This window comes from Mesoplodon densirostris, chromosome 8 (assembly GCF_025265405.1).
Source record: "Mesoplodon densirostris isolate mMesDen1 chromosome 8, mMesDen1 primary haplotype, whole genome shotgun sequence".
Taxonomy (NCBI): domain Eukaryota; kingdom Metazoa; phylum Chordata; class Mammalia; order Artiodactyla; family Ziphiidae; genus Mesoplodon; species Mesoplodon densirostris.
The window spans coordinates 2,822,788-2,847,951 of NC_082668.1; the positions used below are offsets into that span (position 1 = coordinate 2,822,788).

General features: G+C 46.5%; 1 protein-coding gene and 1 pseudogene across 15 annotated transcripts in view; one reads left to right on the forward strand and one right to left on the reverse strand.

The window, feature by feature from the left end:
• Window positions 1-25,164, reverse strand: part of TRAF3IP1 (TRAF3 interacting protein 1) — a 68,582-nt gene that overhangs the window by 21,949 nt on the left and 21,469 nt on the right. For 9 of the 15 annotated variants that reach the window (XR_009533178.1, XM_060106312.1, XM_060106316.1 and 6 more), the window contains 7 exons: window positions 24,105-24,188; window positions 23,690-23,710; window positions 22,647-22,731; window positions 22,123-22,206; window positions 19,298-19,421; window positions 19,050-19,083; window positions 16,171-16,247 (listed from right to left, as the gene is read on the reverse strand). Coding sequence is in view for 14 of the 15 variants with exons in the window: in XM_060106312.1 (XP_059962295.1) it covers window positions 16,171-16,247; window positions 19,050-19,083; window positions 19,298-19,421; window positions 22,123-22,206; window positions 22,647-22,731; window positions 23,690-23,710; window positions 24,105-24,188 (509 nt within the window). In the remaining variant the exon portion in view is untranslated. The remainder of the gene's footprint in view (window positions 1-16,170; window positions 16,248-19,049; window positions 19,084-19,297; window positions 19,422-22,122; window positions 22,207-22,646; window positions 22,732-23,689; window positions 23,711-24,104; window positions 24,189-25,164) is intronic. The other 6 variants (XM_060106318.1, XM_060106313.1, XM_060106321.1 and 3 more) reach the window with 1 other exon arrangement.
• On the forward strand, window positions 17,736-17,835 carry LOC132495575 (U6 spliceosomal RNA; annotated as a pseudogene).

Genomic DNA, 25,164 nt, shown 5'->3' on the forward strand with positions numbered 1-25,164 from the left:
AACCTCTACAGAGAAGATCCTCAACATTTATGGAAAGACCCAAAAGAAGGCTAAATAAATGCAGAATCTTGTGTATGAATATGCCCACTGAACTCAAGAAGCTGGTTCTAACGTTTACGTGGCAGTGGAAAGGGCCAGTAACAGCCAAACTCCCAGACGTGGGGCCTTATTATAAAGCTACAGGGACTGAAGCAGGGTGGACAGGGCAGGGCCAGCGAGACAGTGCAGCCCACAGCCCGCAGCCCGCAGGCTGGCCCACCGCCTGCTTTTCATACAGCCCATGAGCTGAGAATGGTGACCTTTCACTTTCTTAAACACTTGACAAAATATTTAAAGAATAATACTCTGTGACACACATGAAAGTCCTATAAAATTCACATTTCGGTGTCCATAAATAAAAGTTTATATATGGATAGGTTCATGTGCGTGTTGTCTACGGCTGCTTTCACTACAGTGGCCACGTTGAGTACTGGGCACAGACCTCACGGCTCTCATAGCCGCACATCTTTACTAACTGGCCCTCTACAGGAAACGTTTGCAAGCCTCTCGTGTAGAGAATCCGGGAAGAGCCTTCACATACAGCAGGGGCAGTATCACAGGTCAGTGTGGGAAGGAGGGAAAACGGGGAGAAAAGCGAGCTCCACCTCCAGGAGTACAGGAAAATCAGTTCCACGTGGATCAAGGACGTAAACATCGTGACAAAGCATTCGTTTCTTAAAGAGAATAAATACCTTCCTGGCCTTAGAAGAGACAAGGACTTCTTAACGAAGACACAGAAAGCACTAATGATAAGGGATAAGACTGAAAAATTTGACTAGATTACAATTAAGAACTGAGTAATCAAGAGACACTGCAGAAGGACGAGGAAACGTGAATCAATGACGCCTTTCGTGCGACTTGACCTCCCTTGACTCTCCACCCCACTACCTGCTACTGTGTTATTTTTCTATACAACTGATGTTTTGAAAGCTGTCTTAAGGATTTCACATGTAATTCTGTAGCCCATTCAAATTCTCTTTGCTTCACTGGTTTTAATGCTCAATTTTAATTCGTTTTGTTCACACCAAGGATGCCCATTACAAACACGTGAGCCACATATGTAACTTAACATTGTCTTCTAGTTTCGTTTAAAAAGGGGAAAGAAATAGGTGAAATTAACTTCAATAGAGTTTTAATTAACATTGTCCAAAATCTTGTTCCAACACACAGTCAATATAAAAATTACTAACGAGATGGTTTCTGTCTTCTTTCCTTCTATGACTTCTATAAACCCGCTGCGTCTGTTAAGCTTACAGCACACTTTCCAGTTCAGACCAGCCACTTCCGGGTGCCCAAATGCATCTGACCAGTGGCTCCTACACTGGCCAGGCCTACTTTCCCCTTTCCAGAGGGGTGGGCTTGGGCTGCTTTTTTTGATCTCTTAGTTATCTAGATAGTCTATATTTTAGGCAATCATTTTTTCCAAGAAGAATCCAAGAGCAATACTTTTTGAGCCCTTGCATTATCTGGGTATGTCTTTCATTATTTCTGCATATGAGATGCCAATCTGACTAAATAATAAGCATCTTGGGTCAATTTGTTTCTCTCCAAATGCTATAACCACTATTATTATTCCATTTTCTTTGGGCATTTAGGGCTGCTGAGAAGTGTAAAAGCAAATCTGACTTCAGTTCCTTTGAAAAGAACCTATTGGGGCTTCCCTGGTGGCGCAGTGGTTGAGAGTCCGCCTGCCGATGCAGGGGACACGGGTTCGTGCCCCGGTCCGGGAAGATCCCACATGCCGCGGAGCGGCTGGGCCCGTGAGCCATGGCCGCTGAGCCTGCGCGTCCGGAGCCTGTGCTCCGCAACGAGAGAGGCCACAACAGTGAGAGACGCGCGTACCGCAAAAAAAAAAAAAAAAAGAACCTATTGTTTCTTGCCCTACGGTATACCTATAGAATAGTTAAAAACAAACAAACAAACAAAGGAACACCTCAATCCCAACAATACTGCCAATATTGTGAGTTCTCTTTTTACCCAGAACATAATTTTAAGTGCAGGCCCACCGCAGGTTAAGCTTCTTGCTTTTGTGAAAGTACCAAAGCACCTCTTAAAAAGCATACTTTTATGTTTAACATCACATTAATCTAGGTCAGAAAACCATTTCAGCGTCATGCCTATCACACTTTACTTGGAAATCTGAATCGCTGTTCAAACCACAAACTTCCAAGTTGTGGCAGAAAACCGCAGAGCAAGGGGGCTGTGCCTGCTCTCCACCACCCGACGGCCTGCGGTCCGGCCATCCAGGGCTTTGCGCCAGGAGAGCTCCACTGGAGGGGCTGGAAGCACCACCCAGCAGCTTAGCATGCGGCTCCTGAGGCTGCAGCCATTACTGTTTATTTCATCTCTGCCAAGGGCTTCCTCACGTGTTAGCATTCCTTCTCTTCCATGTCCCTCTTTCTCTTCTAACTGTTGTTCAGTAGCTCTGAAATTCACCTAGTCAACAGGTAATGATCACTCACTTATGTCCGATACTATGCGAGCCACGGGAGGGGGAAATGAGACGCACGGGTCCTCACCATACGAGATTCCCTTCCGAGGGAACGTCAGTAAGTGGCCTTTCCTGGCCCCTTTCCCTCCTGAACCATTCAGCCCTGAAGGGCAGAGCAAGGAAAGCATCTGCACGGGGTGGGAAGCCTCGGGGGCCCAGGGTGGGGAGGGGAAAGGGAGGAAGGGAGCAGCAGTCAACGCAGGCTGCAGAGAGGGCACCTACGCAGGGAGACTGGCTAGTCCAGGAGCGATGGGGAGCTCGTCCACAGGGCAGCGGTCACACTGGTGTTCCGGCGAGGGCTGCTGGAACCCAAGGTGGGTGAAGAGGGCAGCCACACAGGCCTGGGATAACAGCAGCAACGGGGACCAGCTACATGCAAGGGGGATTCATGTATAAGTTCATCTACAAAGGACAGTAAGAGCCAGGTTTCACACTGCTGGAAAAGAGAAATACAAATACAGAAACAGAAAACTGGAACACACACACACACACACACTCACACACACACACACTCACACACTTTTTCTCTTTAGCTCTGACCAGCGAGAGGGCCTGACAGCAGAAACGCTTCAAAAGCTGTGAGCACACCTGGTGAGCAGATCTTGGTTTCTACAGACCCTTCTCCACTGCGAGGAACCAGGAGAAGCGGCTCATGCCAGGGCTGAGGCAGGGCAAGCACAGGCCAGGCCTAGAACATCGTGGTGAACCAGAAGGAAGGGAAGAACTCAAAGAACAACAGGGCCAGACTGAAAGCACACAGAAGCCCGTCTGAAGGAGCCCCCACTGGCCAAGTCAGAGGCCGTGTGAGCGTTAAGATAACGAGAAAACTAAATTGGAAACCATGAGCCCACAGTGATACAAATAATTAAATTGAAAGCTAGTGAAGAACAGGATACTCACCTGGTTCCAAAGCACTTCCCCACAAAGCATTAGTTATGACAAAAAGTAACGTGACAGTGGAGAAGCCTGGCAGACACAAGAGATCCCAGGCAGCGCTAGCAGTAACGGGACAGATTAGAACACATGCCCCGTGACGGGACGCAGTGAGAAGAGCAGGGCCGTGCTTCTGGGCCATTCCCACCCGAACCATGGTAACAATGTAGCAGTGCTCATTTCCTGGGGAAGGTGGCCCTGTTGTAGTGATGAAAACGCCCTTGTTCAGAGAACTCACTCAGCAAAGTATCTGGGAGTGATATCAGCAATTCGTTCTCAGAGAGTTCAGAGGGGAAACTTCTTTGTATTGTACGTGCACCTTTTCTCTAAGTGTCAGATTACTGTGAGAATTAACTGTGGCAACATATCCAGGCACGTGGCTCAGGGCCTGGCCCGTAACAGAAGCTCACCAACTCAGGGGCACGATGACTACTGATGCCACCCCACGGTGGGCTTCGGAGAAGGCCTTCCTTCCCTAGAACCTAAGCCGGCTTCACGCACTCGAGGGCTGAATGCGGAGCCCAGACTAACCAGAGGAGCAGACCGGGGCGGCGGGGAGGGGGGTGCCTGGAAGGAGGGCCATGACACACACTCCTTTTTCACATTAAACATCCCGACCAGTCATCTCTGAAGTATCTGAAAATGCTCAGAAGTGGTCCTCACAACTTTAAATGTCTGACCTGCTTCTAAATCTGCTTTTCTTCAAAAGTAGCTTTTAAAATTGTTTAAAAGTATTTTCTTTGCCTTGTTTAGCTGTTACTATTACAACATAATTGTCTATCATTTTTCACTGCAAGTGACTCTATTTGTAGTATGGTAAAGCTTTTAAAAGCTACCTGGAAACCTAATCAGTCTCAAAAATATTAATACGCAGAAATGACTCCTGAGTTTCAAACCTAACAAATAAAACTTTTATAACACATCTTGTTTGTAATATGGAGTACCCATGGAAGAGTATTAGGATACAGTGTATTTATTTGTAAATAATTTATAAATAGCAATGTCTAAAAAAATACACATTTCTACTTTAAGATCTTTTTTTCTTTAAGGGATTTAAGAATATTCTCTAAAATTTATAGCTTATGTAGAGCAAAACCCTGACATAAAACAAGCCCTTCACTAAGTGGCCATCAGTCCTGGCCTCTGTGACAAGGATTATGGAAAGGCTTTATTAGTCATTAAAGGGTTCCTCCTGCTGGGGAGAGGTCTTCGGCCAGAAGGAATGTTTTAGAGATTTGATCAGAAAACCTTGATAATGCTCCAATGTGAAAAATTATACATGCATCACTGCTATAAGTAGGAAATCAAGTATTTCAATGCCAGGCATTTCAGTTTTCTTTGACTCTACAGCACCCCTGTGACCTGGACCCCAGGAGAGCGGCAGGGCCGTGCCCTTGGTTCCTCCAGCTCGGTCTGGCTGACATGGCCATGTGGCCCAGATTACATTAGAAACTCAAGGAAACCTAATTTATTCATCCAGGTCTGGTCCCTCCAGCAACAGAGCTTCCCTGGAAGCTGCTTTTCAAGTCATAAGTAAACACACAGGAACAATAGAGACAAGAACTAGCAAAATAAAATAAACATGTTTCTCACTTAAAACAGTAAGCACAAATGGGTATGTTTCAGGATGGACAAAAATAACTAAGAATAAGAATAGTTACCAGGAAATAAATGTCTTTGTTTAAAGTGAAGACAAAGACATATGGATTTCAGGATTAAACCAGTTCTAGGAACGAGCTGCTCCACCCAATCCACACAGCACAGGTTCTGCCCCTGAAAACTGGGGGGGGCGGGGAGGGGCGGTTTCTGGTGAATCTGAGATGTGTCCCCAAGCAGCCCACGGGCCCTACTGCGTTAAGACCCTCTGCCCAGGAGTGGAATAAGAGCTGGGCCCCAGGCCTTGGGCGTGAGACCTCTGCAAGGTACGTAGACGCCCGGACCCCAACTTCCTCAGCAGTGCAGTCCTCCCCCAGTATCTGGGGATTGGTTCAGGACCACCCCCAACCCCAGACACCGAATTCTTTGGATGCTTAAGTCCCTTATGTAAAATGGCGAACTATTTGCATATAACCAAGGCATATCCTCCCGTATACTTTAAATCACCTCTAGATTATTATTATTATTATTATTATTATTATTTTTTTTTTTTTGCTGTACGCGGGCCTCTCACTGTTGTGGCCTCCCCCGTTGCGGAGCACAGGCTCCGGACGCGCAGGCTCAGCGGCCATGGCTCACGGGCCCAGCCGCTCCGCGGCATATGGGATCCTCCCAGACCGGGGCACGAACCCGTATCCCCCGCATCGGCAGGCGGACTCTCAACCACTTGCGCCACCAGGGAGGCCCACCTCTAGATTATTTATAACACCTAATACAGTATAAGTGCTATATAAATAGCTGTAAATTTAATGTAAATGCCATGTAAACAGTTGCCAGCACTGCAAATTTAAGTTTTGCTTTTTGGAACTTTCTGGAATTTTTTTTTCTTGAAATATCTTCTGTCTAAGGTTGGTTGAATCTGTGGATTCAGACCCCATGGGTGGAGAAGGCCCACTGTAAATCGTCGATGGTACCAGGCAGGGCTCTGAGCAACGTGGTGAGATTACAGGAGGTGCTGCATGGGGAACGTGGCTCTCCTACCTCTGTCACCCACGGACCTGCGGTCCACCTGGACCAGCAGAGACAACTGGGGACCCGCTCTGCAAGGCTGCTCTGTGCTGGGCTTCAGGGGACCAGGCCAGACCTGCACCAGCAGGCCAGCCAAGGCAGGCTGAGCCGGCAGTGGCTCAGCTAGATCATTTTTACGCCACTCCTTGTAAGCCTTGATTTCTAATGTGTTTTTTTTTTTTTTCTTAAAAAACAGTTTCGTGGGGCTTCCCTGGTGGCGCAGTGGTTGAGAGTCCGCCTGCCGATGCAGGGGACACGGGTTCGTGCCCCAGTCGGGAAGATCCCACATGCTGCGGAGCGGCTGCGCCCGTGAGCCATGGCCGCTGAGCCTGCGCGTCCGGAGCCTGTGCTCCTCAACAGGAGAGGCCACAACAGTGAGAGGCCCGTGTACCGCAAAAAAAAAAAAAAAACAGTTTCATGACATCTCATGGATATTTTCTAGTCTTCCTACCTCCACAAACTAGCGAGAATTACCCTTCAGTCAGGGCAGTGCACCTGCAGTCTCTTCCTGTCGACAGAGCCAGAGTCTGCAGCTGGAGCTTCTGTGACATGTGACGAAATCTCTCTTATTTGTCTACTTTCTGCTCCCAAGACTACCCCCTGCACTCTTCTACAGTCAATTTGTCTAAACTCACTCTGAATCCTAACCCTAACCAACTGACGTCCACCCTGTGGCTTCCATAGCACAGTCCCCTCCTGCGTTCATTAACGTGTCACAGTGAGTATAGTTAAACCCCAGGCTCCATACTACTTTGTAACTGAATGTCCATCTACAGGCTTAGGCTGTCAAAATCAATCAAACTAAAGATATTTTTTATGCAAAGCACAGAACTTTGGAATTGAGGCCAAAATTACTTATCGTGACAGAATTAAAATCTAGGAAAGTACAGATATAATATGATATGAATTTTAAGTTGACATTTTGAGTAAAAATATTTATTTGTCACATTATCATTCACTGAGTAAACATATTAAAGAGAAAATGATGACCATTCAATTTGGAAATGTTTATAAGACTATAGCTCATTCTTATAATCCAAATTGTTAAGTCACATATATATTTTTTCAGGTAGTTTCCTCATCCACGTAACAAACCACATCACAGGATATACAGAGAAGGCCTGTGTCCTCATAATTATTTTCACAAAGTTCAGATACATATAATGTTTTGATGGTTCCTAAACCACTTTTGTTGTCTATAATATATCCATGGTATATTATCTGTAAGTATTTTGAAGTGATACTGTTGATAATGCTGCTTTAATTTTTTTTTTTTTTTTTTGTGGTACGCGGGCCTCTCACTGTTGTGGCCTCTCCCCATTGCGGAGCACAGGCTCCGGACGCGCAGGCTCAGTGGCCATGGCTCACGGGCGCAGCCGCTCCGCAGCATGTGGGATCTTCCCGACTGGGGCACGAACCCATGTCCCCTGCATCGGCAGGCGGACTCTCAACCACTGTGCCACCAGGGAAGCCCCTGTTTTAATTTTATATCCAAAACTCCAAATCCCCAGCCTGTGTATTGGAAAACACTGCACTACTTGGGAACGTAAAACTATCCCCTTATTTCCAAATAAATAAAGAAAGAAATACAAAAACCCTATAACTCTTCATGATTACAATCAATTTCAGTGGTTCCCCAGTTTAGCTATTAAAGGCTCACCAGTGAAGAAATATCATAGCATACGTCCCCTTTTATTTCTTTCATAGCAATTTAAACAGGAACAATATTCTTAGCAAAAGAACATCCAATAATACTAGGACCATGAACTTCCAAACTAAAAATACATTTATCAGGCGCAGAATTTCAGTTAAGCAGGGATTTGGAATAGCAGTTTTCTAACAGGGTTAAGGAATTTGTAATGAAATTGCACCATCTAGCTACCAAAATAAGAACGAATTTGACGATCTATTCAGATCACCAAAGTAAAAGAGAATACGACCGAAACCCCCGACTTTCATATAAGAATTTAGGTAATTACTATTAGCTATATTCTACTTATTACAATTAAAATATAACATGTTTGTGATAAGATCATTTTATCCATCAAGAGGCATTTCAAGATACAAGAGGTTCTCATATGCCCAAATAAGTGCTTCTTTAAGACAGTCATCCATAATCTCTATGATGTGTGGGTGCCACCTTAGATCCTTATGACAGCTTTCCTTCAGAAGGGCAGTGAAATACATACACGCAGGTCCAATTCAACACACACTCAGGTTCTCATCTGAAGAGATGTATGACCTCTAGCAGTCCCAGTACAATAGATGGTTTATGTGACCAAGAAGATGAAGAGAGTAAAATCACCAAAACTTTAAATAAACGAAGAGAAAGAAATCTACGAAGAGAAATAGACTCTCTGAGTCTATTTCAAAATAAAGAATTTAAATGCAAAGAAAAAGCATCTGAACTTTAACATTCACAGAACAGATATAAAATGAAAAAGCACCCGAGAGAAGACTGTATAAAAGGAGACTGAAAAATTAGGAGTGAGAAATCTTTAAATGGTACTTTAAACTGAGTGAACCATCCTTGACACTGCTGGTTATTCTCCAAAGCATCTTCATTTATAAAGCTTAAAAAGCAAGCATTTTTAAAGCATAAGGAACACTGTAATAAAACTGCTTTTCTGGTTGTTTTTCAAAAACTTCATAAATCTGAAGGAAAAAAATACTTGGCATGGGCTAATATCTTACTATTAACAAAGTTTATATTTCCTCTTGAAAAGAGAGCAAGTAAGTCAGGATGATGAAGAAAATGCTCAAAGCAATCTGACTCACATATTTATTCTATAATGTATTCCTCAAGTCCATTAGCACAATAAGAAACGGCTTTTCTTCCAACACAACTTCAAAGACAGGCTGGAGAGATGCCCAGATTACAAATATGTATTTCCTTAGCATTGAAAAGAGTGCTCCTTCCAAAAAAATAAAAAGTACCGAAACTGAGGGCACACTACAAGTTACGTGAGAGCAAACACCTACTATTTGAATTTTTGAATAAGATAAAGAAGATAAGCAATTAATATTATGAATAATACATAAAAATCAATAATGATCATAGATAGATACAGTCTGCACATAGTCGTCCAATCACCTCTCCATGAAATCAACAGTGTGCACTGAAGTGTGGACACCAAAGAGAGAAAGTAAACATACTCTGCAAGCACTCTGAAACATTTATAAAAACTGACCACAAACTAGGCCACAAAGAAAGTCTCAATTCCAAATAGTCAACATCATACAGACCAAATTCTTTGAACATGCAACTATATTAGACACTGTTAAAAAAAAAAAAAACTTTTTAAAAACCTTTATGTTTAAAAACTAAAGACCAGGGCTTCCCTGGTGGCGCAGTGGTTGAGAGTTTGCCTGTCGATGCAGGGGACACGGGTTCGTGCCCCGGTCCGGGAGGATCCCACATGCCACGGAGCGGCTAGGCCCGTGAGCCATGGCTGCTGAGCCTGTGCGTCCAGAGCCTGTGCTCCGCAACAGGAGAGGCCACAACAGTGAGAGGCCCGCGCACCGCAAAAAACAAAAAAAAAACTAAAGACCAGACTCCGAAATAGCCCACATGTTAAAAAAGAAATAACAACCAACTACTTCATATTAAAATTCAAGGAGTTTTTAGTATTCAAAAAATTCTAAACTTAAGGATATAAAGCATGCTTAAAGGGAGATGTACAGTCTTAAACATATTTGTTTAAAATTATAAAGACTAAAAATAAATGAGTTGTGTCTTTTACTCAAGAGGCTAGAAAAACTAAACACCCAAAGAAATTAAGAGGAAGAATAAAGAGTAGATACCAATGAAATGAAAATAAAAGTGAATATCTACAAAACCAAAAGGTGATTCTTTGCTAGAGGGTGTCTCCTTCAATAGTTTTTTCAAAGTTTTATCAAAGGAAAAAAGACGCAAAAATTTTGGAAGAAAAGGAAAACTATAACTATAGATATAGTTTTTAAATCATAAAAGTATCTCAAAACATCTTTTTGCCATGACTCTGTAAAATGTGCATGAAATAAGAAACTTCCTAGAGAAGCACCGTGGAAGGGACTGCTGGTTGACCCCCGTGTCTGATCTCCCTACTTATAGCAAAGCTTCCTGCCCTGTGTGCAGCCCACATGTGGTAGCCGTGCTGGTTCCAGAACCCTCGGCCCCTAGCCAGGCAGGCAGCCTCCGCCACTTACCCAAGTGCCTTGCAAAAACATCATTTTCTGACCATGCCAGGCAATGAGAAAATGTGGCAAGTTCTAGTCTGTATTAATGGAACCTCTGATTGCTAGCTAAGCAAACGGATGCCTGGAATAAAGGTGTCACTTCACAGACCCCTTCGTGACAAAGATCTGGCCAATATAATGTAAGTAGAAGTAGTGTGCATCACTTCCATTAAATAGCCTAAAAGAGAAGAGGTGGGCCCTTCTCCTACTTCCCTTTTCCTTCTTGCTGGCTGGAACGCAGTCGTGAAGGCTAGAGCCGACAGCTATTGTGGCCCATGACATGCCCTGAGGGATGGAAGTCACGCATGGAGGAAGGAGGCAGAAGGGTCTGGATCACCACCACCTCCAGACTGACTCGTGACCTTCCACCTCACTTTAGCCACTATTGCTTCAGATCTTTCCTCCACCCACAGGTAACCCTAATCCTAACTGATTCAAATATTAATTACCATAATAAACTTAAAAAGAAATAGGAAATGGAATAGACTCACTTAGGAAAGTGACTTGGTAAAACAAACAGAAAGGACCAGTCTGAGAGAACAGAAAAGCTAGCAACGTAGATGCCAATACTAAGAAAAGTGAGAGAGGAGGAGGAACCAGCAATGGAGACAGAGGAGAGGTGACCAGCACTGAGCAGGGGTGACCAGCACCAAGCAGGTGTGACTGGCACCAAGCAGGGGCACCAGAGAGGCACGCTGCTGTCCTGGGAGCCAAAGGGAGAAGGCACATCAAGGAAGAGCACCCAAGTGAATGAGGTGCTGCTGCTAATTCCAGTAAGATGAGGACTGAGAATGACACGAGGAGGATTTAACAACCAGGAAGGCAGGTGACCTTGACAAGAGCAACTCAGAAGAGTCATTCACGAGAGGATGGGAAGGGGTGAGCTGTAGCTGGTGAGTACATCCAATTCCACCGAGGAGTTCTGCTACATAGGGAGGCCAGGCAATGGAGCAAGAGTGAGCAGCCAAAGCAAAATCAAGAAGGATGAAAACAATTCCAATCAACATCACAGTAGGATTTCTAATGGAACCACACAAACTGATTCTAAAATTCATACAAAGCCAGAAAGATTTAAGAATAATAGCCAAGGGCTTCCCTGGTGGTGCAGTGGTTGGGAGTCCGCCTGCCAATGCAGGGGACACAGGTTCGTGCCCCGGTCCAGGAGGATCCCACATGCCGCGGAGCGGCTAGGCCCGTGAGCCATGGCCGCTGAGCCTGCGCTCCGCAACGGGAGAGGCCACAGCAGTGAGAGGCCCGCATACTGAAAAAAAAAAAAAAAAAGAATAGCCAAGACAACCTGGGGGTGGGAGGAGTGGAGGGGAACAATTAGAAGGTCTTTCCCAGACATAAAAACATAGGACTTAAAACAGGAGGAACACAGCAGAGCCCAGAAATACACCCACACACGAGGGGTCTGGGTTCACTAGAGGGTGGCACCACTTACAAGGAGGAAACAAGCAGATCCCTACCCACGACATAAACAAAAACTCCAGATTAGAGACCTAGATGTAAAAAAGAAAACAAACTATTTTAAGAAAACTATTGAGACCATCTCTATTACCAGGATAGGACAGTTTTTTTTTTTTTTAAACGCAAGAGCAAAACAACTTATAAAGAAAAAGGCTGATTAAATTTTATATCAAAATAGAAAAGTTCTGTAAATAAAAAGACATTAAGTTAGACAAGTAACAGACTGGGAAGATGTTTACAGCATGAGACACAAGGGATTATTCCATGACACATGTAATAATATATGCAACCATAACACATACCATATGATATTTATTATTATAGGATATATGACATATGCAACCATTTTACACACACACACACACACACACAACAAAAGGAAAAACACCACTAAAGAAAGTGGGCAAAGATGTGAACAGGCAACACACGAGAAGAAACCACAGTGTCAATTCCAAAACCCGCAAGCGCTGAAAATGGAAAGATTTTTCATAAACTTGGCACCAAAACTCATGTAAGGTTATTTTTAGCATTCTGCCCACCCCCTTAGTGGGACTCTTAATCCATGCTGTTGTGGAACTGTTCATGCATTTGATTACCTCTGACCTCAACAGGGATTAGAGGATATACAGTATATGTACCACATCACATTTCTAAATCCAACTACTTCTGGCATCAGGAGTTCTGCATACAGGACTGTGACTGAACCGACACCAGACAGTTGATATGAGGCCAGAGCAATCAATACAAAGCCCCTAGCACAAAGGGAGGCAACCAATGTGAGTTGCTATTAATATTAACTTAAAGAAACAAGAAGATACAATCGTACATCCTTCAGATTGGCCAAACAATTTGTTAAGGGTGACAATTTAACAAATGATGCTAGAACATTTGGAGGCCATATGCAAAAACAAATAAATAAACTTCAATATACCTCGCATTCTATACAAAAATTAACTCAAAATATAAAACCTAAGCTATGAAACCTCTAGAAAACATATGAAGAAACCTCTATGACTGAGGGTTAGGCAAGACTTCTTAGACACAACACCAAAAGCACAAGCAACAAAAAGAGGAAACCACTACTTCTGACTGCTTTAAACTTTTAAACTTCTGCTCTTTGAAAGATGCTGTTAAGAGAAGGAAAAGACACGCCACAGACTGGATGAAAATATTTGCACATCATGTCTGATAAGGGTCTCGTATCCAGAATATAAGAAGAATTCTCAGAACTCAACAGGAAGAAAACCACCAGCCTAATTTTAAAAGGGGCAAAAAAATTTGGACACTTTACCAAAGAAGATATTAGAATGGAAAAATAAGCACAGAAAAGACGTTCAACATCATTAGCAACGAAGAAAATGCAAATCAAAACCACAGGACATTAAAAAGACTGGCCATCCCGAGTGTTGATGAGGGTGTGGAGGAACTGGAACTCAACTGCTGGCTGGAACGGAAGGTGGTGCAGCCGCCCTGGAAGACAGTCTGGCAGTGTTTTAAAAAGGTGAACACACAGTTACCACATGACCCAGCAGGCCCACTCCTAAGTACTTACCCAATGGGATGAAGTATTTGTCTACACAAAGACTTGTTCACAGCAGCTTTGTCTGCAACAGTCCCAAACTGGAAACAACCCAGATGTTCCTTGGCTGATACATGGGTAAGTGCGCAGCGGTACACCCACACCGCCGACTACTTACTACTCAGCAGTAAAAGAAAAAGTGAACTGTTGATACACGATGCAACGTGGAGATATCTCAAAACAATCAGGATGGATAAAAGGAGCCAGACCCAATGAAAAGTATGTACCAACTGAGTCCATTCATATCCAGTTCTAGGAACGCAAACTAAAGTGACCGAAGGCAGATGAGCGGCTGCTGGGGACTGGGGGGAGGGGGGGACGTGGAGAGAAGTGGGTGGGAGGGATGCCCAAGGGCCACATCTGAGGGCGGTGGGCATGTTCCTTATCTTGGCTGTGGCTGCACGGATGTGTGGCAACAGAGACTTCCTTTCCATTCGGAGAACGAATCGGTACCGCCTTGGACAGCACCTGGTGAAACTGCACCTCTGCCCGCGCTCTGGCAGAGCAATTCCAGGTCTGGCACGGCCTCTAAAGTACGGGGGTCGCAAGTCACAGGCCCAGGCCTGGTTCTGCTGTTGTGAATACAGTCTCATTGGAACGTGGCCACACATCTGTTTACTGGTATCTATGCTACAGCCGTTTGCTCGTCAGCAGAGATGAGACGTTACAACAGACACTGTATGGCTCTGAAGCCTTAAAGATTTACTATCTGGCCTTTTACAGAAGACGTTTCCTGACCACTGCTGGAGAGCGGCACTGGCTCGTGTGCCAGGACACACGCAAAGGAGCCTGTGGAAGCACTGTTCACAACAGCGAAAGGCTGAAGAATCCTAAATGTCCATCAGTAAAGGAACTAATTACTGACAAACACTGGAATACCATTCGTCAATGAAAATGAATAAACTAGACCTACTGGTATCAAAGCAGGCAGGGTCTCAGAAGCATCACGCTGTCTGAAGAAAGCAACTTGCACAACAAATCAACAACAGGATAAAGTTACAAACTCATAAAGCAATGCAGATACACGTAAAAGTAAGGAGCACACCGAATCCATCTTAGTGGTTTTGCCCTCGTGAGAACAGGATTAGAGCGAGGACAGAAAGGACTTCAACTTTTCCTATACATTTTAACTTATTTTTGAAAATCTAATTAAAATGTTTTTAGAAGACCCGCAAGTTAAATTTAAATCTGGTGTCTATAACATACCAAAGAAACAAAAGCAGAGAAACTTGCTGACTCTTCCCTCCCAATTGTAATACACATCACCCCTGACTTTAGAACACTCACAAACTGTACTTCTTTAAAGCAGCAAATGTTCACCAAACAAGGGAATTTTTTCCCTTTTATCTTCTGAAGTCAGAAGATCTACTAATCTGAAATTTACTCTTCAGAGGAAACTGGAGCACAGGCCTAGTGTGCTTTGCAGAAAAACATAGCTATAAAATTTAAACCAACTGAAGCTTCAGAGGTTACCTACAGTAACAGCCCGGGGCCCACACTGGAGGTTTCTGACAGGGTTGCAGAAACACTGCCAGGGACATCGGGACAAGTCCTCAGGCCTATGAAAAGGACTATGACATATTAAAATTCCACAGCAATAGACAATAAACCGCAGAAAGAGTTTTTCTCCTTTCAGAAGAGCTGGCGGTGGTGTTGCCGGCAGAACTCAGGCTACGCTACTCTCCCGTTACTGCTGTAAAGGGCTCCCTCTAACGGTGCGCTCTACATGCAGCCCTCCTCAGTAGCTATAAATCCTGCAGGCCGTATCTGCACGCCAAACCAGGACATTTTAAGCAAAATTATCTAAAACAAATAACCGTTCATTCAACTGGAAGGAAAGAAAAGTGTCTGTGGGAGTGTGTATGTAAAACTTACTGGAACTGTTGGCTGCTGATAAAGCTAACTAACCAAGAAACTTCTGTTAAAAAACCCCAAAATAGGGCTTCCCTGGTGGTGCAGTGGTTGAGAGTCCACCTGCCGATGCAGGGGACACGGGTTCGTGCCCCGGTCCGGGAAGATCCCACATGCCGTGGAGTGGCTAGGCCTGTGAGCCATGGCCGCTGAGCCTGTGCGTCCGGAGCCTGTGCTCCGCAACGGGAGAGGCCACAACAGTGAGAGGCCTGCATACTGAAAAAAAAACCAAAAAAACAAAAAACCCCAAAATGAAGATTTATTCTTTTTTTTTTTTAAGGCGTGATAACGGAAACCTCACCGTGGCATTTGAGGCATACTACCCAGCCTGCAGGTATTCACCCAAGGTCACGTGCCCAAGGGCAGTGGCTGGTAGGAGGCCGTGGGTTCCAACAAAGCCACATCACACACCTGTAAGAGAGATGGCTGGAGGCCACATACAAGTAGCACGTGTATTTAAAAGCCAGCCCTGAAAACTTCCCCCAACTCTTACTTTGTCATCAGCCAGGGCCATGCGGACAACCTGTCCACTCTGCGCAGGGAGAAGGGATGCACCAGGCAGGAAGGGTCAACAGGGGGTCAGAGCAGAACAGGCCTTGGATCCTGACTCCTGAGCTCCCAAGCAAGGCCACTGCCCCACCCAGGACGGGACTGGATGTGGGTCCAGGGAAGCAACGTCACACCCCAAAAGCCCCAAATCCTCTATCCTCCCAACTGGAGGGTGGGGGAGATGGGAAGAGGCTTGTAAACATGTAAACAGACATTACTGATAATCACAACATTTGAAATATGTTTCTGATTTTTAAATGTAAATGTGTGAAACAGACTGCTAAAATGCCACTGTTTACAAAAATCATTTTGTTACCTTCTCTCCAGGTTTGGGTGACTGCTGCAACTTCTCATAATCTTTCTTAGTCTCCAAAATTTTTTGGACAAGTCCTCCTGTTGAAAACCAGTGGTTTTATGTTAAAGTGATTCTCTGCCCTAAGAAGCTATCCTGTTCTAAAGGGGTGGGGGGCTGGGGGTGAGGAGGAATACTTAGTTCTTATTCTTTCACTCTCTATACTGAAACAGCTTCAGATAACCATTATATGATAAAAGATCAAAGCAATTCTCTCAGCCTACTGTAGACTAAGTACGAATACTTTTTTTATATTGGGACAAGTGATCAACTTTTTTTTTTTTTTTAAAGATTACTCGTGGGGTAAATATCATATGAAAAACCATTTGAATATATCTTGTTTGGTACATGTGACCTTGGAACCATGTGAATATTTTACATAAGGGGATATTTTACATAAATAAAACAAAATTAAATCTAAAACTTCAAAGCCTACAACTTGAAAGCAAAATGAAACTACAAATGTAACAGCGTCGAAACCCTGAAGCATCATGAACTGTTAACTCATATTTGAAATCGTGTATCCACTGACTCAGAAGCTGGAGCAGTGTCACAATCCGCGCTCTGCAGGACTGAGACCCGAGGAAGAAGAGGTTCATCTGAAACCCTGAAATCAGACCTGCCTCCTTCCCCTTGACCCTGTTCCCGCCCCACCCCCCGTTACAGCTATGCAGGCCAAACACACTTTTCATCACGTCCACCTTCTCCCATCATGCCTTGCAACCAGAGCCCTAAGACCCTGGAGGTACATCAGAGAAAACTCAAAGGAGCAAATGCCTCCCTTTTTCCAGTTCTGAGGGACCATGAAGCAAATATCATGAAAGAGTCCCTTCTAATTGCTCCTTGAGGACAGAAGTGATAGTGACTTTTTCATTTTGGTTTTTTGCTTCTGTTTCTTAATTTTTTATAAATAAATAAAAAATAAACATAACAGTATCGTGTTGGCAAGCATAACCGAACAGAGAAGAATTGGTTGTACATCCCTAATGGGATACGCACTAAGAACAAAAAGGCAAGCAGATCTGCCAAAAACGATCCTAAGGCGTTTCCAGTCATCACGCTGTTGTTAACCACCAGTGGTGTTGCTCTAAATTGCTGTGAGCACAATGTAGGGTAAAGAAGCAAACAGCTACTGCTGCTGGGAGCCAGGACTGGGGCACGAGACGGGAATGTACCTGCAAAAATCAAAGAACTTAGGAAGAACCCTGCAATCATAAATCTAAGTTGGAAATACCAGTACAAACTCAGGATATACTTTCCTACAAAAAAAATGAGAAAACCCCCAGAAACAATGACCAACCCAGAAGCAAGTTGCAGCCAGGCTCCTTAGAGACATGGGGCGGGAAATACACAAAACGAGTCTGAAACATCTGTCCTACCATAAACAAGGAAGCTACAAAGTCCACTGGGACACGTCAAAAGGCCCCCATGGTCCAACACTGGACAACAGAACATCAAGGAGAAACTGAGATGGACTGAAATGGAACACGTCAAGTGTGTTAAAAACCATGACATCATAGAGACATCAAGCGCTTGCTTCAGCAGCACATATACTAAAATTGGAACGATACAGAGAAGATTAGCATGACACCTGTGCAAGGATGACATGCAAATTCGTTCCATATTTTTGTAAATCAGCTACTCCAATAAAAATTAAAAAAAACAACAACCCACCACCACCACCAAAGCCCTCATTAGTCACCCCTGAAGGTGCCAGGAGACAAATGCACTATTAAGAAAACTGATCAATGAAGGGGAAGCACGAAGCTGGGCCTCGGAGCGGAAAATTCCTGCAGAGGGAAAGCCTCACAGTGTGGAGACTGCCAACAAAAACGTGCTGGAAGGGGGAGGGGACGGGACAAGAACGGTCACCGTCCCTACAACCCTCATGAAACAACAGACTGAGACCAACCTCCAAGCACAGAGACGGGCCGGTGTGATGAAGAACCAACACCACTTGTCAAGTGTTCTTGCCCGAAAAACCTGAATCTGACCAAGTCTCTAGAACCAATTTACAGGAACCGAAGAACATGGAAGAAACCCACAACACTGGGGTGTGACAAGCAACACCCAACTGTGAGGAACTCTGCTGGACAACTGACCAGCCTCTTCAACAAATAAATTACAAGGGGGATGGGGTGGTAGGGGGACCTACAGGCTAAGAGCGGATTCAGAGTTAGATCCACCAGCTGCAAACACAGGGACCTTATTTGGATTCTGACTCATACAAACTAGAAAAAAAACACACAAAACAACTGGAAAAAAAAAACAGGCATTTGATGATATTAAGGAATGACTGCGTTTTTTAATATACAATAATGGAGTTATGGTTATGCTTTTTAAAAAAGAACATGTTTATGGCAAAAATGATGCTCTCCAGGACTTGAAAGCAGTCGGTGGAGACTGAGATCAGACCAGATGACCGTTCACCGCAAAAGCTGCACAACAGTCAGGGGTTCACGAGACTATTCTCTCTGCTTCTATAAATGTTTGAAATCAAAGAAGACATTGTGCTTGGGAAGAAAACAGTATGACAGAACTGTCGACCTGGAAGGACTTCAGGGGTCATCCAATCCCACAGTCTAACCGTGCAGAAAAGAAGTGATGTCATCCCCACAACTGCCTACGGCTGCCCTCCGGGGTCCTGGCCACCCCCCACCCTCCAGCAGCTTCCATCACCTCCCAGAATAAACCACACACGAAGGAGGCATCCGTGCCCACGGCATCCTATCTACTGCTACTCAGACCCCTGACCAAACCCTGGCAGACACAGCTCATTTCACCAGATCCTTTCAAAACACACAGAGCAGACACACATGTGCACACACAACCCCACGACTCACCGTGCTTCTCATCTTCTAATTCCACCGCTTGTACCTGAGCAGGAAAGGAAGAAGAAGAGGAGATTCAGATTTGTTGGAATCTCAAACTCATGCTTGCATGCATCTCAGCAGAGGTGACAAAATTAAAGATGGCAGAAAACTAACTGAAACACTGGAGGCAAATTCTGTCTACACAAATCTCAAAGTTGGAGAATTAATTCCAGTGCTATTTGAGTGTGATTATAAAACATACGCTGTGGCTGACCAACCATTTCAAGCTCTGACATCTCAGAGAGCTGGGGGGCGGCTTCCACCACAAACTCATCGGCGTCCTCATTGTCAGAATTCTGTGACTCTACGATCACATTTGAGATGGCTTTACCACTTCCTGTCCTAAATGAAAAGAAATTAGATTCAATTAGAAACATCCTCCAGGTCACACGTCCTCATCAATCCCAGCGTCTGGAACTGTGCCTGAGGTTCCCTGAGAGGAGGCCGGAGCTGAGATGCAGTCTGCAAACGTGAAGTCTGGGGAAAGCAGCCAGGCCCCGCCCCCCCATGCCGCCCCGCCCCACGCCGCGCCCTCCTCCCAGCCGGGCTCGCTGAGGGACCAGCCCTGGGCCTGCAGCCCTCTCCAGGAGAGGCCCAGTCTCCCAAGTCGCAAACCTCAGGGCAGGGGTGGCCCTGGTGGCCCTGCTGGCCAGCGCCGCCCCAGACCCCCACTCCTTGGTCTCTCGCAGGAACACAGCAGCCTCCTCGAGGCCCCTCATTTGGCTGCTGGGCGCTGTCCCTGACCTACGCCCCTGCCCAGCACCCTCACTTACACACCTCCTCTCCCCGAGGGCCTGCCATCATTCTGGACCAGTCTGATGTCCACGGGCTCCTGACCTGGTCTCCCTGGTAACCGTCTCCATCCAAGGGCTCTCTCCTGCCTCCAGTGGCCACCACCGGAACTGCCCCACCTACTGTCACCCCCGCGGCAGACCACCACCATCTGCCTGCTGCTTAGGCACTGACTTCTGCTGCGCCTGCACTTGGACCACAGCCCCCAGACCCAAACACTCCATGGCTCCCCACCAGCCCCTCCTGCCCTCATTTCTTCCCTACCAACCTGACACAGTCACGCTTCAACAAATACCTTTCGGCCCCTGCCACTCTCTCTCCAGCACACGTACACACGCGTGCACACACACCCTTCAGTGGGATGGGAGGTCCAGAAGCCAGTCCCTGCACTTGGGTGTGAGCTCTCAACGCCACACCCGCTTCCCACTAACACCTTCGGCTCCACCCCCAGGGTCCTCAGACACTCCCAGCCGCCAGTCCTGCCCCACCAGGCCCGACCGTATCTCGTCCTTGGTCCTCCACGCCCTCTGCACACCCCGTCTGGCCTACATCCCACCACTTCCAACTCCCGAAACCCTCCCCCGCATCCTTCCCCTCAGCAAACCCTGTCCATCCTCACCCTCATCCCCGAATGCTGCCGCCACATGCCTGCCCTACGAGGCCTTCCTCCTTCTGGCCTCCGACCGCCAGGTCCCGAGGAGGGTCAAGGTTTTCCTTGGGCTCATGGAGGCTTCCAGATCTTTCTCCCTAAAATCTCCCAACTCTGAATCTCACACTGTCAGAGATTCCCCGAGAATCAGAGTCTCGCCCTGAACCCCATTATGAGTGCCGCCATCTGCCAATCCCAGGCCTCACCCCTGCACTCCAGGCTCCTGGCTTCACTCTTGAGGATTTCAAGGGCTGAGAAATGATCCCTCCCAGTCCCTGGGCTCTAGGGTCCCCGGATTCTCCCGCATCCGTCTCTTAGCCACACTCCCAAGGTGATGCCTTGTCACTGCCACTGACAGCAAGTGCTTAACCGCGGATCCAAGCACCCACTCTGTGACCTCCCCCACCCATCTTCCCAGCTCCGGCTGGAGAACAAAGTCCACGCGATGCTGACCCATCACTCCACCCCACGTGCCCCGGGAGGCACGCCACAGACCTCTGGGGTGGGGCTGCCTGTCCTCCACAGGATGTCCAGCAGCATCCTTGGCTCCGAGCCCCAGCTAGAGGCCAAGGGCCTCCCCTCCATCTCTTCCCCAGTCATGGTGCTACAAAACGCCCCCAGACGTGGCCCGGGCTGGGGCGGCTCCTGGATGAGGATCTCTGCCCTCGCCCGTTCACCAACCCCTCTTGTGGAAGACGCTATCCACCACCTCCTCTCCTCTGAGCCCTGCTCCTCCACCCCCAGACTCGCTGTTGGCTCAGGAGAAAGATGAAGAGCCAGGGTCTCACCTCCCGGGATCTCACCCGCCCGCCAGCCTCCCGGCCTTCTCTGAGGCCATTCCCTCCACATGTCCTGGCCCACCCAGGGGCTCTGTTCCCACAATCCCCTCTCCCCACCCGGCAATGCCGGCATCTCCGGTCTCCCCCTCTCCACTGGACCATCCCCCGCACCAGAAAAATGTGCTTGCCGTCTCATCTTAAAAACAGAGACCCCTAACTTCCCTTGACGTTGCGCATCCCTCCACTTCCCCCCGCAACCACACGTAAAACGCTTCTACGCCGCCTCCAGGCCCCGCCTCCCATTCCATCTGAAGCCCACTCTGACCAGCCTGTTTTCATCTTCCTAGTTTTTTGATTTTCTGTACTGGATCCACAGGTAGATTTGTAAAATTTATAAAAGCCCTGCCCGAGGCTTGTCTTTATACTGCTGATGACTTTGTGACCACCTTTTGTTTTTTAATTTTTGTGCAATTAAACCTTTAAATTTTTTTTGTCCTATTTTTCCCCTAATTGTTTTTATGCTTAGAAAATCCTCTATTTAGAGATAGGGGCAATCCACTTTCCCCGTAACTGTAAAGACATAACTGTACGAGCATGAACACCTGTGTTTTCCCTCACTTCTATCTGAAGTGTGTGGCAGGCACGAGGTTTGAGGTCACGGTCTACCCCGGGTTCTCTTTTATTCAACAGTAAGTGCTCCCTGCACCGTCTGCTGCCCGCTCCACCCCCTCTCTCAGCACACGCACAATCCTCACCCATCCCTGTCCCACCAGCGCCAGGGAAGCCCTGCCCCTCGGTGCCAACGCGGGTGCTAGGGCCTCACCTGTCCGTCGTCAGCACCTCCGCACTCTCCTGCCGCCTGACCCGGGGAGGCGCGGGCCGTGCGCTCCCGGGCCGAGGTATCCTCCTAAAAAGGGATACAAAACACTTGCACGTTTCAAAGTGGACAGATGAAAACCCACATTAATGTTAATGCTAATTTCCAGGCCACCATCAATATGCCAGTTAGGACATAGCCTGCAGAATATTAAGAACGTTCCATTAACCTGACAAGTCTAAAAGTATCCATCTTTTAATCTTACATTCTCGTTAATTTTAAGGTACAAAAAGTAGTAACATAACTATCAGGAATCAAACCATGACATACTTTAGCCTTAAGTACGAATTTCCCTAAATCTCTAAAACATTCTACGTGAGTTAGTTACACCTCAGGTACAAGAAAATTAAACAGTTTTTGCTTTCTTTGTACACATACTTCCTCACAATTAAGCTCAAGCATTAAGTGAGCTGTGGAAGGTACGGAGAGGAGCAGGGCAGCTGCCCGGGTGGGAACCAGAGCACACGAACCTGACGGCGGCTGGGAGCTCGCCTGGCAGCTCGGAATTCTCTGGCACCTCACACTTCTCCTGGCCAGAAGGTCCAACGTCTCCTTCTGGACAGACAGCAAGCCAGCCAGCAGTTCACAGAGAAAGAAACAAGCAACTAGTAAATATGTGAAGAGACAGCAATCAAACAACTGCAAATATAAATGAGCTTTTTTTCATCTATCATTTTGATGAAGTTAAAACAGACACTTGATATCTAAATTTGGGGGGAGGTTTGGGGAAACGGGCACACTCAAACCCTGGGAATACAAACTGGTTTAACTTCTCAAGAAACAGAATTCAAAAGGTAGGTTAATCAAGTCAGCAATCTAACTTAAAGGAAATACAAGCTAAGGAAAGAAGCGGACACGCGTAACCTCGTGTCAAGACGCTCACCCATCAGCATTTACAACGGCGACAGACACTAGGAAACTTCAGGAAACTGCGGTTTGTGAGACCCTCGTATAAAACAGTCATCATGTTAATGTATGTATAATCAATAGAGTAGGGTAACATATCTGATAATTACATAAACATAGGTGGGGTTCTAGAAGGACACTCATTCAAGTTATGAGCAGGGGGATTGCCAGTGCTTTTCATTTTCTTCTTCATATTTTTCTGCATTTTTAAGGTTTTTTACTTTGGCTCTGTACCATATTATTTTTATAATCTGAATAAAGTTTTGTTCATTGTGATAAATATTTAATCAGTCAATAATAAACCCAAACTATAATATTAAGACAATTAAATTTACTATTTAAAGTAAAAGGACTTTATACATTAGAAAAGAGTAAAATCAGAATTTGATTATTGGAAATACAGCTTACATTCAGGAAGAAATTCTGAAATGTATTCTTTTGAAACATATTTTCATAAAATATGAAAATTAAATCTTAACTTGGTGTAGTTATGTTTCCTTAAGTTCCTTTCACTAATTTGTAAAACATAAATCTGAGAGTACATGTTAATAACTATACACACGTACACAATTTACACCAAACAGATTTACTTCAGGCAATTCCTTACCTGCATCACTAGGAGAATCACCTAAAAAAAAAAAAAAAAAAAAGTGCATCAGAAAATCACCTTCTGTGTTAGGAGACCTCAGTATATTAAATGAGCAGAACAGGATTAGAGAGAAATACATAATTAATGATTCTGGAAGTCTACTGGGGAAAACATGGTCATTTCCTCAGAGCCTTTTCTCTAGATTCCTACTGCCACTGCTTTCTTTTCAAAGAGAGAAAGACAAAGAACAAACAAAACTATGAATCAGAACATGTTATTACATGGAAACAGGAAGCAGCGATGAGAAGAAAGTGTATCCATCAAAGAGATGAATGAAAGAAACACAAGAGGGAGACGGTGACAGAGCCTCGAAGCCACGGCTGGACGGACTCCATGTGTCGGGGACGAGCCAGCGGTGAACTGGCGAACACACCTGGGGGCAGTTTCAAGGCTCTGGATGGAAGCAAACAAGAGTCCATCTTGCATAACTCAGCAGCGAGTGTTTCTCCATCGGCTCCTAAATAAGGAGAAAGTGTCTCTGCCCCACACGGGCCTGCCTTGGCACTCTTCCCCCAGGACCCTTTCTCTTCAAGTGCCGCTTTATGGGGACAAACGTGACCGACGCAGCCACAGTCAACGAATGAAGCATTGCAGGGGTGGGTGGACCCAGGAAGGTCTCTGTGTTACACTCCTAAAATGCATAAATGCGTGTGCAGAAGACCCAAAACTCCCTGGATTCAGGTGAGGGCCTGGACAGACGCCCCCCGGGGATGGGCCCAGCTTACCCCCAGGACACACAGACGCGACAGACAAGCGCCCCTCAGACCCCGGAGCTGTGCACCGGCGGGGGGACCTCGAGCGCTTTGAGTGGCCTGTGGACGCCGTGGTCAGAGCCACAGAAACACTGCCCCAAAGAGGGCGGCTTTAGGGGTGGGGGGGCCCCCGCTTAGGGCATCGGGGGGACCCGGGAGCCCTCCAGGACCCCATCTGCGTGAGACACAGAGCCTCCCGGAGGTCCCACCCCACAGAGGGACAAGGCGAGGACAGGCCTGGGGAGCGTGGCTCCAGACAGAGCCTCTGGAAGACGGGGTGACGGGGGCTGCCCGGGAGGACGCGCAGCGGCCGCAGCCGCCCTCCTCGCTACCCTGTTGCCTGGTGCGCGGGAAAGAGACCAGCGTGAGAGCCGCTGGGCCCCCGGGGCCCCGACGTCACACCCTCAGACTCTCTTCAAAGCCCATGCCCTCGGCGTCGCTGGGGACAGGCCGTGGGTCCCGGAAAGGTGGCTGAGTCACGAGCTGATGCCCAGGTGGTGAGGGCACGCGGCAGCCCCGCCCACAGATCGGCCCGGCCCCTGGGCGCCCCGTCCTCGCGGATGCCCAGGTCCTCTGCGGCTCCACCTCCTCCCCAGATCCCGGGCCGAGGTGGCCCCCACGTGCAGGCGTTGTCCCCCTAGTCCCTCGTCCTAGGTGAGCGCACCCTCACAGCCAGCCGCG